Source organism: Eublepharis macularius, chromosome 5, assembly GCF_028583425.1.
Source record: "Eublepharis macularius isolate TG4126 chromosome 5, MPM_Emac_v1.0, whole genome shotgun sequence".
NCBI lineage: Eukaryota > Metazoa > Chordata > Lepidosauria > Squamata > Eublepharidae > Eublepharis > Eublepharis macularius.
This window is the reverse complement of record NC_072794.1, coordinates 156,181,917-156,199,760: the sequence shown is the minus strand read 5'-3', so window position 1 is coordinate 156,199,760 and position 17,844 is coordinate 156,181,917. Positions and strand designations below refer to the sequence as shown.

At 45.5% G+C, this 17,844-nt stretch overlaps 1 protein-coding gene across 1 annotated transcript in view; it reads left to right on the top strand.

Annotated features, from left to right (window-relative positions):
- Positions 1-17,531, top strand: part of APCDD1L (APC down-regulated 1 like) — a 49,710-nt gene extending 32,179 nt beyond the window's left edge. The window contains exons 2-4 of the mRNA XM_054981968.1: positions 4,202-4,376; positions 6,656-7,214; positions 13,750-17,531. Coding sequence (XP_054837943.1) covers positions 4,202-4,376; positions 6,656-7,214; positions 13,750-14,520 — 1,505 coding nt within the window. The 3' untranslated portion in view covers positions 14,521-17,531. The remainder of the gene's footprint in view (positions 1-4,201; positions 4,377-6,655; positions 7,215-13,749) is intronic.
- The last annotated feature ends 313 nt before the right edge of the window (positions 17,532-17,844 follow it).

Sequence of the window (17,844 nt, the reverse complement as noted above, 5' to 3'; positions counted from 1 at the left end):
TGCCTTGGTGTGTGTTCCTCAAATGTAGAGAGATGCAATGTTAGCCTGGAGGCATAGTTTAAAAAGACAGAGCAGGCAGAGATCGCTCCTTAGAGGGTTTGTTAATTTCATCTCTCCCCCCCCCCACCAAGGCTCAGTCATTTTCACCTCTCCAGTCTAAAACTGTGAGATTGCAACTAGAGGGCAGCGAAGAATGGAAATGGGCTGGAGCTGCCTTCCAGAGCTGGGCTTGGACTTGGAGAGGTTACAATCGGCTGAAGTTTCCTTTCTGGCATTTCACAGCCTCTTCAAACAGCTGCAGTGTACAGCAAAGCCTTTGCCCTGCCGCCGGCTCTGTTTTTTAAAACTACTCTTCCAGGCTACCATTGCATCTCCCGACACGTGTTCTTCACCTGTTAAATGTCTCGTGTAGAGAGACTCCCAGTAGGCAGTCTATGGCAGAGAGAAATTGCAAGGGGAAATTTCAAGCTCAGTTGATTGATATTACCATTCAAGAAGCAGGAGTGGATGCTTGGAGGAATAGAATCTTCAAGAGATTTGGAATTGGAACGGGTCGCCCAGAAAGCCCAGGCCTGTGAATGCCGTGTCTCCCGAGGTCCAAGTCTCATTGTACCTCATTGATTCTGATTTGAGGATTTTGGAAAGGAGGGAGGGAGGGCGTTTGTGTGTGTGTGTGTGTGATGCTTAGCTTTAATGGCTACAAACATCTGCCGGATGTCTGCAAAACATTCAGGGGAGAAAAAACAATTGGATGAGGGTGTCAGCATAGTATCTCTTCCACTGGTAAAATCCTGTTGATGTGAGGTTAGTGGTTTTTAAACAAATGAAATGAAAACGGTGTTAAAGGCTTGGTTTGGCTGCGTGTGCTCCCGTTGCCTGAGCCAATAACATCCGCAGCTATGGGAAATGAGGTAGGTGACAAAATTACTGTCCTTGTAAAAAGGGTAGCCGGGAAGTCTTAATATGCCGTTGTTGCCATGTTCCTGGTTTAGCTGTTGTCCCTCAACAGCAGATCGTGGAAAGAGGGGAGGAGAACTTTGAAGCATATCTGGCTAAGGAGCGGAGCTATCACATTCATTTTTTTCTTGGACCAGCCTCAGTATGCACACCACTCTGCCTGAAAGGAGAATTCTGCATAACTCGGAAACTTTGCATATTATCATATACCAAGTGAACACACCTCAGATTCCATAAGCCTCAGAGGGTTAAAACAATGCACTCCCAACTCCCAGAAGTTGGTGGATGTTGAGATACCTTAAACAACTGGGATGGTTGTGAATATGGTGCAGTGGTTGCAGAGAAATGATGTTGCTTTGTTGCTCTCGCTGCTGCTTCATAAGCGTTCCAGTGGGCTCTACAGCACACACTGCTGGATTGTGTGAGTTTCCTGCCAGCATCTTTCTAGATACCTTTGGCCCTCTTTAAGTGTCTCTCTACATATCTGACATGTAAAGAACACATGTTGGGAGATGCAATGTTAGTTGGGAAGGGCAGTTTAAAAGACAGAGCTGGCAGAGATTGCACCTCCGAGGGTTTATTAATTTCATCTCCCCAAAGGCTCTGTCAATTTCACCTCTCCAGTCTAAAACTGTGTGGGATCGCAACCAGAGGGCAGCGAGGAATGGACACTGGCCATCTGGTTACGATCCCACACAGTTTTTAGACTGGAGAGGTGAAATTGACAGAGCCTTTGGGGAGGGGAAGATGTAATTAACAAACCCTCTGAGGCACAATCTCTGCCGGCTCTGTCTTTTAAAACTGCGCTTCCCAGCTAACATTGTGTCTCCCTGCACTTGACGAACAAGCCCCGAGGCATCTTGTGTAGAGAGACTCAAAGTCAGCCAGTATGTTATACCATGGGACTGGCTTTCTCCCCAAAGTTGGAAGAGGTATATGAGGAGCAATTTTGTCAATAGCTTTGAAGAGCATGTTCAAAGCTTCTACTGCAGCCTCAACAAAGCATGTGTTTGGAATCCTAACCCTCCCTGTAAACGATCCATTTTGGAATCCAGAAGGATCCGTGAGCCTCCATTTTAACCGGGCCCCTCTTTTTTGGGGTATCAGGGCCACATTCACCCTTGCCTTCAGTAGATAAGGGTTCAGACTGAATCTCCAACCCCGAATCAAGACAGGGTTTCCCGACTAAATGGATCTTAGGCCTAGCCCATCTGGGCTGTTCTGAGAGTATTGCATAGCGGTGAGAGGATGTGCTGTGCTATTAATATACAGTATTTTCAGATTGTTCTTAAGCACCCAGATCACTGGAGGTGGATAATGGGGCTCCTCATAGGTTCTGCAACCAGGGCTTGCTGTAGAATGGTCACAGTCGGGTTTTTTTCTTTTTTTGAGGGATGGTTCTTACAGCCATCTCAGGCATTACAGCAACTGTGAGAGCTCACCTGTCTGGGTGCATGATGTCTGAAAGTTGGTGCCACGTGCAGGATTAACTTCTTGCATGCCACTGGCAGGGATGGAGGTTGATTCAAAAAGCCAGCCCCTTTGGCAGCATGCCAAGAACCACTCCACGCAGCCTTTGGCGTTGAGCTTTACGCTGTGGCACCTGCAGCTGGAACGTCCTCCAGCCGATGATTGGATAATTGCCAGTCTCTGAGGCTGCTGTTGAGCCAGAGGTGGCACCTACAGAGAGTTCCTTAAAACCTTATGTCCTGTTGTATTGCTTTAGAGTAGAGATGGAGTCTTGACCCGGAAGGCCCAGACTAGCCCCATCTCGTCAGATCTCAGAAGCTAAATAGAGTCCTTGGATGGGAGACCACCAGGGAAGTCCAGAGTCACTACACGGAGGCAGGCAACAGCAAACCACCCCTGTTCAATTCTTCCCTCGAAAACTGTATAGAGTTGACATAAGTCACCTGCAGCCTGATGGCACCCATTGATTCTGTGAGACAGCCAGCACAGGGACTGCCTTTTTGAGAGCTGCTGTAGCGCAGTGATTGTGGTTGGGCTGTGCATAGCACTCTGCTGGTTCAACCCCCATGACTGCCGTGAGCTCAGCAGGTGGCCTTGAGTAAGCCACTCCTCTCAGCCTCAGCTGTATTGTGGGGATAACAACACTGACTTTGTTCACTGCTCTAGGTAGGGCACTAACCTGTCTAGAAGAGCTGCTGTAGCGTAGTGGTTGGGATGCGAGTCAGCACTTTGCTGGTTCGATTCCCACTACTGCCTTGAGCTCAGCAGGTGGCCTTGAGTAAGCCACTTCTCTCATCCTCAGCTGTATTGTGAGGATAAAAATAACGCTGACTTTGTTCACCACTTTGAGTTGGGCACTAATCTGTCTAAAGGGGTGGTATATAAGCAAACTATTATTGTTGTTGTTGTTGTTAAAATCATTGTTGAGCTGCCTCACCGGCTTCTAGACCCTTGTGTCAACTTTGGCTAAGTTGACGAGTCCATCAGTTGCCAACAGTACAGTGTAGCTTGCCCTAATGGGTGGTGAGGGGGTTAGTCAATTAACTGCCTATTCCTGACTTTTTAAACTTTCTGCTGCTCTGGAGTTTGTGCTTCAATTACTCTTCCTGTCCTTCCATTTCCGGCTGTAGACGTTCGGGCGCCCCATCTCCAAGGGCTCTCCCATCTCCCTTGACCTCTCAAGGGCTTTTTCTAGGGCCATTCAAATAGCTGGGCATAACTTTTTTCCCCCAGTTGCCTAGTCTGAGATGACCTCATGTTAAGCAAAGGGAAAATGAATGAAGAACAGATCTGAGATCTTGGTGTGTAAATTGTAAGTAAACTCAGGAAAAGAAGGGGGGAGCTAGCTCAGAGCACTTATGCTGAGCACAAGATAATTACAGCCTGTAAATAGAACAGAGTTATAGAAAATTGAGGGAGACAGATTTAATTTAGAGCATCTTAGTGAGTCCTTCGATGGGCTTAATTACACTGCAGCAGGTTGGTGCCTTCTGCATGGGTGTGAGATGTAAGGATCCAGAATTATAAATATATATGATTTCTTGCGGGCCAACCACTGCCTCTCTGACTTCTATTTCATACCTCACATAGCTGCCAGGAAGGGAAACTAGATGGAAACTGTGCAGTTCTTGGGCAGAATAAAGGTGACTAAATCATAGGTGGAGGGTGCCAGTTCATAAATGCTGTATGCAACCTAGGTATATTGAATAACTGAAATGCTATGCTCCAGGGCATTTGTGTCTCTGCCCTAAAAACATTTGGTTTCTCTCTCAAGCTTACACCTCTGGAAAGAAGCTGTGGGATGTCCCCGTATCTCCTGAGGAACTGGCCAACCTTGGAAAACTACGGTGGGAGCCCCAGTGCCAGTACCAATTGCGCCACCTTCAGGATGGTGCCAGAATTTCAGCTCTTTTGCCTCCCCGGTTGGAAGGTCACTGGATTTCAACAGGGTAAGGTTCTTCTAGCAGTGGAAGGGATGATGTAAAGCCATCAGGCAAAACAGAGGCTTACCGTCACTGTTGGCTGTGCCCTGTGCATTATTAAAGGTTGGGAAACGTTTCTCTCTTTTGACACTGATTGCATTCGTTGTCTTTCAAAACTAGAATCTTCCATTGCTTGAAAAAATGTGCCTGGTGCATCTCTGCTTTTGAAAATGGCAGTGATCCCCAAATTGCAGAGGGAATCATTCCAGACATGTAGAGGAAGTTCTACTGAATGATCTAAACATCTTCTGTGCATACTTCGCACCACCACTTCCGTTTGCTTTTTGGAGACTTGTACATGAAATGTTTCTGGTGGAATGTGTTCCCTTTGCATCTAGAGCTCTTCTTTCTGCATAAGATCTAGGAGGTGTCTATTGGAAGCCCTGCCCTGCAATTTTCATTAATTGAAAACTCTTGCCTCCGCCATCCCCCCAAAGCCAACAAACATTCTCCTGAACCCGTGTTCACAGAAGGCTAGACGTTTAGGCCCTAGGCTTCCGCTTGGCATGACAGCTTGCTGTGTAGAAATATTTTGAGCATGTGTGTGTGCGTGGCCTGAAGTGGTCTGGCCTAGATAATCGCTGTCTAGGCCAGACAACGCTGTCTAGGCCAGTCTCAGTCTCCATGAGAACCAGGTCTTGGATAAAATTGCTCTGTGTGTTTAGAGATGCTTTCCTCTCCAGGGGACTAATACCACCAGTAACTTCTGGAAAATTCTGGACTTCTCAGAACTGGGGTGCACGCAATTTATAACCAGTCTTGCTGAATGAACGTGCCCCGATGGTCCGCCATGCTTTTTGCAACTCGCCTAGAATCGGAAGCAAAACAAAACACAACAGCTGGCACACCATTACACACAACTGGGTGGCTGCAGCCGTGAACTGAACAGGATGCTGCCTGACGTTTCCCCCAGCAAGGCCCGTTTCGTAGCGTTCATTAGGAGCAAATTGCCAGGGTGATCCAATGTTCAACATGCTGGGTGTAAGATGGGCGGAGAGCTTTGGCTAACCTGGGCAAGACTGATCTGCGTGAAGCCAAATAGTCTTTAAGACAAATGGAAAGACGGCCGTCAGCATGAGCAGAGCTAATTTTATTTTGTTTTGCTGGATGGGTCACATTATAACCATATTATAACTCTTTCCATGGCAAACCATCTCTGCTAATTTCTTGCCTGGTGTGCCAAGCGGATGCAAAATAAGGTAGCAAGATTTTCGACAAGATGTGCCATCTAAAGGTATAGCCCTACACTAACATTCACTTCATTGTATTCTGAGTGATTTATGTATTACATCCTTCCTTTAGTTACTTCATTTATACCCCACTTTTCCCCCCAGCGGGGACTCAAAGTGACTTTCAACGTTCTCCCAGCCTCTGTTTTATCCTCATAACAACCCTGTGAGGTAGGTCAGGTTGAGAGAGTGTGTGACTGGCCCATGGTCATCCTGCGAACTTCCATGGCAGAGCTTGGAATCAAACCGGGGTTGCTCAGATCGTAGTCCAACACTAACCCACGGCACCACACTGGTCGCAAGCATGCATGACCAAGAAGCCTGTGAGATATTAGAGGGTCTTTAAGGCCGGTCATTGAGCTAATGTAGCTGAAAAGAGATTTGAGTTTTCGTTCCCTTCATCTAAACTCAACATTCTAGTCATTGCATGCTGCCCCCCACTTTAATGGCGATTGAACGAATTCAAATAATTAAACCAATTTAAGTGTACCAAATTAAGGTTAAACAAGTATATGAATTACTTTTCTTTGATTCATTCACGGAATTTGTCCCCCCCCCCTTCCAATTGAAAAAGTGTTTCTTTAGCTCAGAATTCTGAGTGCTGATAAAAATTCTATTTGTAGCAAATGGAGATTGCATCAAATAAAATAGGGATCCCACAGTCACATTCCTCCCACCCATTTATTTTGACATTGTTTTTGCAAAAAAGAAGACACAATGATTCTTTCTAGTGTGGTTCTTATTTCGACACTTTATTTGTATAATCTGATTCATAGCAGTCTATTTTGATTGTGGATTAAAGCCATCCATTTTTTCCCATTTCGGCCATCTGCCAAGCATTCCCTTTGAAAAGTCACTTCCAGGCATGGCTGTTTTTACCAACTAAGAAGTTTTGTTATGAAGCTGTGGTTGCGCCATTTAACTTGTGTGTCTTCTGGTATGCTCATGTCATGGTTGAAACCATGTTGATACTACAAGTGTTGTAGTCATAATGAAAACTTCCCTCCCTGTCTCCAGGTGTGAGGTACGTCCAGGACCCGAATTCCTCACTCGTTCATATATATTCTATGCCAATCGCCTCTTCAAAGCGTATCAGTTCTACTACCGAGACCCTTCCTGCCGGGACCCCACCTACTCCCTAGTCATCAAAGGCAAAGTCCGGCTCCGCCAGGCCTCCTGGATCACCCGTGGCGCTACAGAAGCTGATTACCACCTTCACAAAGTTGGCATTGTCTTTCACAGCCAGAGGGCCATGCAGGAAACAGTTGCCCGTATCAACCAGACGTCGGGAGAGCAGTGCAACGGATTCTTGCCACCTGGGCGGACGTGGACGTCTGGTGCTCTCTACGAGCTTCTGAGTGCCAAAGCAGAGCGAGATTGCACAGCTGGCCTCGGCTTTGCCATGCACGAACTTAGCCTGGTACGGGTGGAGAAGTATGAACAGCCCTTGCTGCTCCAGAAAAACCAGGGCAGCAGGGAAGTGGAGGAGCTGTACCTGGGGGACATTCACACGCAGTGGTCCGAGAGGCTCCATTATCGGCCAACAGGATACCAGCGCCCCCTGCAGAATGCGGTGGTAAGAATCCAGCTTATATTTATGGAGCTGCTTCTCGTATCATTGGACTTTTGTCTACACTACCAGCTGTAAGTCCCAGATCAGCCTCAAATTGTGGCTCAGTGGTAGAGAATCTGCTTTGCATGCTGAAGTCCCTAGCATCTCCATTGAAAAAGATCAGGTAGCAGGTGATGTGAAAGACCTGTGACTCGAGAGCTGCTGTCAGCCAGAGTAGAAAAGACTGACCTAGATAGACCAATGGTCTAGTATGCACGCGTGATTGCATTTTCGATTGCAAGACATACATGACTTCCCGTACTTAGAAAACTAGTGCAGTGGGAGAGACTCAAGAATGTTTCTTTGCAGTGGGATCAGAGCTGCACTGGATTAAGGACAATTGGCTGCCTCTCCTCCCACTGCCATCTTCTGTGCTCCTTTATCATGTGGGTCAAAGTGGGAAGCAACAGTAGGAGAGCAGAATCTGTGAATATAGGCCTCCCCCATTCTTCCACCATCAGTGAATATAGGCCTCCCCCATACTTCCGCCATCAGTGAATATAGGCCTCCCCCATACTTCCGCCATCAGTCAATATAAGCCTCCCCCATACTTCCGCCATCAGTCAATATAGGCCTCCCCCATACTTCCGCCATCAGTCAATATAGGCCTCCCCCATACTTCCGCCATCAGAATGGAAGTACGAGATGCAAGCTTCTCTCTTTAAGGGCCAAATTACACGAGACATCGTTGAATGAGTCAGGTCTGGGTTCCATCTTGCTTTTTCTGAATCTGTACAGCAGTTGTGGGGAACATTGTTTTAAGAATGCAGGTACCCAATTTGGCTTGGGATTATGGCATGGAAGGAGAAGGGTGCCCTGGCTTTCCCTCTGCACCGTTTTCTGGGGCCAAAACAGCCCCCCCCCCCCCCCAGTGGGAGTTATTTGCCCCACTTTGGAGCTGCTTTTGCAATATTCTGGACCCACCTTTTCAAACTGGAGCTGACTCATTAAAAAATGTTGTGTATAGTTTGCCGCTCAGATAACTTACGTAGTGAAATGGAGGGAGAGAAGCAGCCCAGCACCGAAAATGGTATGTACTAAATTTGTCTTGAAAATTCTGCACCCAACCACGAGGACTGGAACTTTAAAAAAAGTAGCAAAAAGATGAGATTGGTAGGGAAAACGCATCAATGTTTGGAAAAACAAATCCAGAAGTGACTGCTTCCAAACCAATGGCATTGGGCTATGACTGAAATTACGTAGTTTTTTGGGACAAATCTCTAGTCTGTAAGGGAGCAGAAATCATTCCCTTCCATGAGCATAAGGTTGCCAGCTCCAGGTTGGGAAATTCCTGGAATTTTGGAGGGTGGGGCCTGTGGAATTTAGGAGGGGCGGGACCTCAGCAGGGTATAATGCCACAGAGTCCACCCTCCAAAGCAGCCATTTTCTCCAGGGGAACTGATCTACGTAGCCACCACCTGAAGTTTGGCAACTCTACCTGAGCATTGCAGATTGGCTTTGGGCCTGAAGTAAAATGCATTCACTGATTTTATTGGGGCACTAATCTACCTTTCCCAGCAGTCTGGCTATAGTTATGGCAATTCCGGATAGCTCGAGAGAAGAGGGGGGAAATGCTTTGGAGGGTTTACAAGATAAATTGGATTTTTAAAAGGCAATAATCCAAAAGATCTTACTTGGAAAGCTGGCCCATTGAGCTTTATTAAAGACCCTGTTTGTGCAGGGCTGTTCACAAGATCATGTAAAATGCAAGGCAAACGAACATTTAACCAGTAAGCTGTTTAACCAGCAGAGGACTAGCAACAGAAGAAATCAGAAGGCTTAGTATATACAGAAACTCGACTTTCCAGTCAGTCAAAATGTGATTACACAGCCGGCCTTAGTTTCTTTTTCTGGTTTTGTCAGCAGCTTGGTTTCTTTCCCAGAGTGTATTTTTATCAAAATCATAACTAATCAATGTAGCAATGCGATTGGACTGCGAGATAGGACAACCAAACAACAGCAGAAAAAATGCTTATGACTGTTACCAGATGGGGACCGGAATGAAGGCAAATGAAACACTTGTCAAAAGGGGAAAGGGGAAGAAAACCATTTTCCTCTTGTACAATATTGCTGGAATTGGGAGTCTAGAAAAAGAGAACACAAATGACAAACCTCTGGGAAATATGCTCCGATTGGCATAAAGTTGAGTTATCCTGGGCCAAACCATATACATATGAGCAAAACCAGATGGTAAACATAAATGCTTTCTAAAATTAATTTAAAACCACGCGATGGTGCACTGAAATACACTGACTTCACTACGACACTGTAATTAATCAACTAACAGCTCTGCACAGCTTGTTACCCGCAGATGATGTCACTGTTTGCAGATGATTAGACACTGACAGTCGGATCCCTTCAAAATAACTTCATGCAACACAGCGAGAGGAATTTGGCCACACGCTTTTGGCTTGGTTTAGTAGCCAGCCGTTCCTTTTGATTGCCACCAGCTCTGCCCTTCTCCAAATCATCTTACTTGCACAGAGCATCAGGGGGAGGCCTAAGGACGGACTCTCTGTTCATTCCAGGATTTGGAAGGAGTTTAGGAGCAGTGTAAGTCTGCAGTGGCTAGCAAGCCTAAAACGGATATATTCAGGAAGTGAACCTATTTGCATGTTTGCATGGTTTTTATTTAAATATATAATGCCCTTATTCACACTTAGTAAACCCATTCTGTACTTTTCCTGAGCGCCTATAGAATTCATTTAATATTTGTGTTTCTGTTACGTGCCGTCAAGTTGCTTGAATGAAAGACTTCCAAAACATCTTATCCTTAACGGACTTACTCAGGTCTTGCAAACTGGAGGCCGTGGCTTTGCTTAGCGAGTCAATCCATCTCATTTTGGGTCTTCCTCTTTCCTACTGCTTTCCACCTCTCCTAGCATTATTGACTTTTCCAGTTGTCTTCTCATGACGTGACCAACGTATACGATAACCTCAATTCTGTCATTTTAGTTTCTAGGGAGAATTCAGGCTTGATTTGATCTAGAATCCACTTACTTAAGTTTTTGGCTGTCCATGGTATCCGTAAAATCAAAAAGAGTCCAGTAGCACCTTTAAGACTAACCAACTTTATTGTAGCATAAGCTTTCGAGAATCACAGTTCTCTTCGTCAGATGCATGTCTCTTCGTCAGGTGCAAAAATGCATCTGACGAAGAGAACTGTGATTCTCGAAAGCTTATGCTACAATAAAGTTGGTTAGTCTTAAAGGTGCTACTGGACTCTTTTTGATTTTGCTACTACAGACTAACACGGCTAACTCCTCTGCATCTATGACCATGGTATCCGTAAAACTCTCCTCCACCACCACCACATTTCAGATATGCCCTGCTTTTCTTTCCAGTGGGAACCCAAAATAGCTAACAATTTAGTTCTTGCTTCTGCCATTTTATCCTCACAACAACATCCCTGTGAAGTAGGCTAGGTTGAGAGAGAGTGACACAGCCAGGCTCATCCAGTGAACTGCTATAGCAGAGTGGGCATTCATACCTGGGGGTCTCTCAGATCCTACTCTGGCATTCTGCCTGCCACATCACACAGGCATAATACACGCCGCCTGGAGAGCAGCCACAAAAATCAGTGGGATTGCTCCAACGTTAGTGGTGTGTGGGTTGCAACCAGTCTTTGATAGCCGTGTTTCCTCCTTCCAGCTGCCGTCCCCTCCTGGCTGTGCTAAAGAACCTCTTTGATTCCCCCTAAATTTGTATCTGTTTGAAAGCAAAAACCAATCTCGGGAAATTATCTTCCATTATTAAAGTATTTCCTGCCTACAAAGAATGTACATATTTCTCTAACTGCCAGGAATACTTAAGTTATATCGTACTGTGTACCATCAACACTCCTTAGAGTGACAGTTGTGGTCAGGTGATTTGAAAATGGCTGCATTATTGCAGACTTCAATCAGCGTGCGCCTGAATTGCCCACCAAGCCATTAACTGCGGAGTTGCTTCAATCTCCTTCCCATACAAACATGTCACTCACGGGCGGCTGGCATCTCTCAAAAGCCAACCATATGTGGCAGTGCTAACTTATGAAAACAGCTATAGTTGACTGTAAATTGTATGTTGCCCCTTTTCTCTAAGTAGTGCTGGAATGACTTACAACATTGAGCAAAAACATTTTGAGTGACTTCAAATACACGATCCGTTCTCTATTCCTCCAGTGTTTGTCAGATGAATGTGTATATTTCTTTCCTGTTAAATGAGAGACTAGCTCCTCATAGTGGGGTGAAGACGAAAGCACTGCCATCGGGTGGCTTTTCTTGACCACTAAAGAAACGACAAGACTTCTCGTTTTCAAAAATTACTTTTTCCTGGCTTGTAGAAAACTGTGTTGGAACAGCTTCACCTTTTCCACTTTTTTTCTGACATAAAAGTTTTCAAAATTTGGTGTAGGCTAGCAAAGTGGCTGGACTATTAAGCTCATTTGAGCCCTTTCTGCTCTTTGGTCAAAGGTGGCACAAAATCACTCAGAGGTAAACTACAAGAGACAAATTACACAAGGACACTCATGTGAAGGGAGTCACAATGTTAGCTGGGAAACTGAGTTTTAAAAGACAGATCGGAAGGCTTTGTCAATTTCCCCTCCCTACACTGTAAAGCTCCTCAGAGGCTTTGTTAATTTCTTCTTTGCCTCCTAGAAGGGGAGGTGAAACTGACTGAGCCTTCCAAAGAGGAAATTAACAAACCCTCTGAGGAGCATCTTTGCTGGCTCTGTAGAGAAGAGAAATTGACAAAGCCTTCTGATCTGTCTTTTAAAACTCGGCTTCCCGGCTAAAATTGCGACTCCCTTCACATGAGCGTCCTCATGTAATTCGCCTCTTGTAGTTTAGCTCTCAGATGTAGTGATTGGATTTTAAGCACTGGAGCCATGGCTCAGTAGGAGAGCATTTACTTTGCATGAGATCCCAGGTTCAATCTCTGGCCTTTCCATTTAAAAGAATCAGGTAGTAAGTGAGGTGAAAGACCTTTATTATAGATCCTGGAGAGATGCTGCCACTCAGAGTAGACATGAAGAACATCAGAAGAGCCCTGCTGGATCAAACCAGTGGTCCATCTAGCCCAGCATCCCATCATACACAGTGGCCAACTTGCTGTCTTGGAGGGCCAAAAACAAGACACAGAGGTCCAAGTCTTCTACTGTTGATGTGTATCCAGAGGCTCCCGTCAGTCATCAAGGCTAGCAGCTACTGATAGATTCCTGGAGGACAGGGCTGTCTAATCCCCTTTTAAGCCATCCATACCTGTTGCCATTGTTACCTTGTCTGGCAGCAAACTCCACATTTTAATCACTTGTTGTGTAAAGAAGTATTTACTTTGGTCCATCCTGAATCCACTGCCCAATTTCATTGGGTGTTTCTGAGATCTATCTGAACACATCTGAAGAAGTGAGCTATGGCTCACGAAACCCTCCCACACATTTTGTTAGCCTTATAGGTGCTACTGGACTCTTGCTCTTTTCTACTGCTACAAACACTAAGAGCCAAGCTACAAGTGATGAATGACACTTGAACTGTCATTCGTCACTTATAGCTTGGCCCTATCATGGCTACTCATCCTGAGTTCTAGTGTTTGGGGGAGGAAGAGAACAGTTCTTTGTCCATTCTCTCTACCTCATGTGTAATTTTATAAATGTTTTGCATTCCCTCCTCTTTTGTAAACAGAAAAGTCCCAGAATCTTCAGCCTTTTTTGAAAGAAAAGGCACTCCATCTTGGTCATACTCTTCTGTACTTATTCCAACTCTGCAGTGTCGTTTTTGAGATATGGTGACCAGAACTAGGAAAATTGTTAAATTGTGGTATTATTTGATAACAGTACAGAGAGGCAGGCTGACGGAATTGGGGAGGGTTTACCTGTTCCCCCATATGCCCTGTGAGGGTGCTATTCAGGGGTCATTTTGTAGAAAAAGAGCTGAAGGAACTCATTAGCATAACACATTAGCATATGCCACACCCCTTGCCATCACCGGAAGTGTCAATAGTATAACTGATTTGCATATGACATACCCCGACATCACCTGTTCTGGCTGTTTTGGACCCAATTCTGGCCATTCAGGGCCAAAATTGGGCCCAAACTGGCAAAAGAGGGCTGGAAATGGCTGAAAAGGGGCCCAAAATGGTCAGGATCGGGCCGCTGATGAGCAGGAGAGTGATCCACCACCCGTTAGAGGCTTGATCCAGGCCATTTTGGCCCCAGTCCAGGCTGAAACGCGCCCAAAATAGCTGAGTCAGGTGGGCGGGGCCACCAGCCATGTGACCTCTTTGGGGAACTGCCAGAACTGCGTTCCCTCTCGAAATGAGCCCTGGTGCTATTTATTCATTTATTGGCTTTAGTCTGTATTCCACCCATTTTTCCTTTCTAGTTCCAGACACCTGAGAAATTAGGTTTCCGTAGCTGCCCGTGCGAAATTTGGCTTCCTCAGCAGTTAAAATATTTGGTTGTTGGTAAACACAGTATGAAAGTGCCCTCACGGTGCCTTTTTCTCCTTCCTTCCAACAGCATCATATCCATCCTTGCCCTGCCTGTGGGATTATATACAGAGCAGACGAACATCACCCGCCCATACTGCCCGTCAGGCCTGAGCTCCCGATGCTGCTGAGCGGGCGCTGGGTGAGTTCTCGGTGTGAGGTACGGCCAGCAGTCCTTTTCCTTACGAGGTACTTCACCTTCCATGGCAGCAACCGCAGCTGGGAAGGGTATTATTATCACTATTCTGACCCTCTCTGCAAACAACCAACTTTCACTGTGTATGCCTCGGGCCACTACAATCTGGGAGGGCCGTCCCTTGTTGTGAGAGGAGGCACGGAGCTCGTTTTTAAGGTGACTCAAGCTCGGGTGACACCGATGGATCAGGCAACCTTGGCGATGCTAAACTCCTCTGACTTTGGAAGCTGTGGGGAGCCTGGCTCTTGGAGGCTCGGGAAAGAGCTGGACGTGACTCACACAAACGGATGCGCAGCCCTGGGCATCAGGCTCCCCCACACAGAGTACGAACTCTTCAAAATTGAGCAGGATGCAAAAGACCGTAGCTTGCTGTTCATTGGTGAGAGGCCTACGGATGGATCTAGCCCCAACACGCCCAGCAAGCGGCCCACCTCTTACCAGTCGCCTCTCATCCAGTGTGCTGGGCCCTCAGGTACCTTCTTGAGACACATTAAGCCAAACTACCTGGGGAAATTAGAGGACTACCTTAACAGCGCAGCACTAAAGCCCCGATCCAGGGCATTTTTGCTAGCAGTTCTGGCCCCGCTGCTCATCAGGTGGGACTAAAACTCTTGATATTTTTGTTCAGGGGTTGCACAGAAGCTTTGAGCATCCTCTTCATCTGGAATCGGTTCCATTTTGTGCCTTACAGATATATGCAGTTTTGAGTTCTTAATGATGAGCCCATGCGCAAAGGGGTGGAGGTTTCTCCCCTTATTACCCACGCATATGTGCCTTTGTATGGACATGCAACTCTGAACCAGCATTCATGGTTCCTTAACCAGTTTTTAAATAGATGACTTTTGTAAACGCTCATGCACCTTGCCTGTTCCTTCAGTGCTAAGATAGACCTGGGAACATTTTTTCCTGCCCTAGTCCAAAAGAGAGAGAGAGAGAGAGAGAGAGAAAGATCAAGGAACAGTTCTGCTTTCACAACATAATTTACCTTTTGGAGTTTATTCTGATCTCAGAGAAGCACATTAGTTACCCAGTTATACACATAACCAATAAGGGTACTGTTGGAAGTGGAGCCGTTATCTGTTGGTGTCTAGCTTCCATAACGTACCATGTATGGGAATACTCATATAGGAAATCCTTATAATGGGGGAACTTGGCTGAAAAAGAAAAATCTTTCTCTTCCAGCTCCATTTGGTAAGCGCCCAGCTGTTGTTTATGGAAAACATTCATTCATTCTAATCTGTTTGTGTGGTCCCTGGGGGCTTGTGAGTGTGTTGGACTTCACAGATCTTGGTCTGCATCAAGAAGGCAGAACACGGGTTTTAGAAACCGAAAACACAGTAGGTTGGTGCTGTGGTAGGAATATTTCCGATTCTCCATACTGTGGTTCAGAGAATTGGGAAAACGCCAGGCGCTCTCACATGTGTCCCCCCTTTGGCAAAAAAATAGTTTGCTGTTATAGCCTTACTAACGAACGTATGGTTTGCCTGCATGCCAGAAGTGAAAAAGGAGTTGTGCATGGGGGTGAGGAGACAACAATGTGCAGGCCCAGTGTTCAGATACAAACTACCAAATTATGAAAGCCAAAACAATGTGTGATCTTCCCCCAAGGTTGTCTAGACCTCCAGGGACTTTGGACAGCTTTTTGGCTGCTTTACAATGATGAGAATGCCCACTTTCATTGGAAAAGGAGCAAGATTTCTATTTTTTTTAAATAGAAGTTTTTATTAAAATAGTATTCCAAGTTAATTTTAAAAAATCACAGAAACGAAGACAGAAAAGATTAAAAATGAAAGAAAAAAGACAAGAATTAGAGATAAGTATCAATTTTCTCTGTGAAGAGATTTATACATACTACAAATTATAACCTAACTTCACATTTATCTTTGCCATCAATAACATACCTTAACCCCAAATTAGTCCTAAGTGGCTAGATCTTCCTTCCCTTTAAAACATACTTCTTCAGCTCTTAATCTTCAAACGCACAAACCATCAGTTCATTTTTCTCTGTTTCTCTGCAAAAAGCCAATAAGGGGCATCCAGGTATAAATATATCCAGATTTCTATTCTTCAATAATATTTTAAAAGGTAGTAGAAAATCTGCAAAAAGATAAGAATATTCACCACCACCCCATTTTGGTTTGTTCATGCTTGCTTTTTTAACCAGGCCCACATTTGCCACGACTCACCAAGTACAATGCATTTCAGTAGCTGTCTGGCAGCTAGGTGGGAGCTCTGTAGCCCCCTGGGTGAAAAGGGGCTGGCCAGTCACCATTCACAGATGATGGGTGATGGATGGGTCCAGGGCTTTTTTTCTGGGAAAAGAGGTGGTGGAACTCAGTGGGTTGCCCTCGGAGAAAATGGTCACATGGCTGGTGGCCCCGCCCCCTGATCTCCAGACAGAGGGGAGTGAGTTTAGATTCCCCTCCGCGCCACTGGCAAGCAGAGGGGATCAGGGGGCGGGGCCACCAGCCATGTGACCATTTTCAAGAGGTTCCAGAACTCCGTTCCACTGAGTTCCAGCTGAAAAAAAGCCCTGGATGGGTCCCAAATGATCTATCACCCTATGCTTCAGTCTTTCTTCAGTCATCATCAGGGGCATGGGTTGGGTATGGAGTTCCCCTCCCAGTCTTGTGTATAGCAATCACATAGAAGTTGTGAGTTCTCCAATCGCATACAGTGCCTAATTTGGATCATACCTGCAGTGTGAGTGGAGAAAGCGCTTCATCTTTCCTCCTCACCCCATTTTTCTGACCTGACATTATCCACATGTGTATGTACTACCTGGCCTGTTGGGCAAGCCTACAAGAATCCATATGGGTTTCCTCAGCTAGCCAAATTGTGCATCAACTGTCTTCTGTTTGAAAACCTTCATTCCAACGAGGAAAGGAGCCACCTATTGGTCAGCGGGGAAAATGTACAGATAAGCATCATTTTTACGGCATGCAGCTCTCCACTTCGCTGTGGCCAACCCATCCTTTATGTGTCTGCCGGCATCGTTCGTCTCTTACAGAGTTAATAAAACATCCAATTGCATTAACTCTGAAACATTCCGCTTCTGGCAAGAAGGAAAAGATGCCATGTTCGTGTTGTTCCTTGTTGTCTCATCATAGTTTCCAAGACAATTTGGCAGCTGCTTTTCAGAGCTGGGAGTTGCAGGTTAATAGAAGCTGTCGCATTTCATGAATTGTCTTGGAAAAGGAGAGGTCGCTCGGAGGGGTCAGACATTATAAAAAAAATGGTTAGCTGGTGATAATCCACTGACTCATGACAGTATGTAGAAAATGACCATCTAAAAACTGTGGCTTGCTCTTGCTATAACGGAAGGCAGGAAAAGATTTTGGGAGGGATCTCAAAATGCCAACAGTTTCCTGCTCACAGAGGAATTTGAAAAAGAAATCAGCTATGCAGTGGACATAGTATATACCCAAGGCTGTGGCTAATGTGTCGATAATTGCAGGGTGTTGTAGAAGGTGCTGGTGGGGAACTGTGCTTTAAGAATAGGATCAGATGTACTGCTTATCCTAATGTACAATTTTTTAAAAACAAAAATGTATAACAGCATGTTAGCCTTTTTCCTACACAGGAAATTTTTTAACAATATAAACAGCTGGTCATCATTTTTAAAATGGCTTTGTTTCATTATGAGCAGGGGCTCCGTTGCAGGGTTTATTTGCACTCTTTCCATTTTGCTGGTCAGCAGCAAGGAACAAAAATATTTTAATTTTTCTGCAGCATTCAATACAGAGTTTCTGGTGCTTGTGACTTGTATTTGAGTCCAGTGGATCCTCCCTCCATTCACATCCTGTCCACAGGTGCTACAACATTCACTTCTGACCAACAAAGAGCCAATCCTGGCTTCCCTCCACCTTATTAAAGAAGGAGCTGCTTCAGAAGAGCCCAGGAAGTGTCATCTTTGTGCCTGGAGGGCAC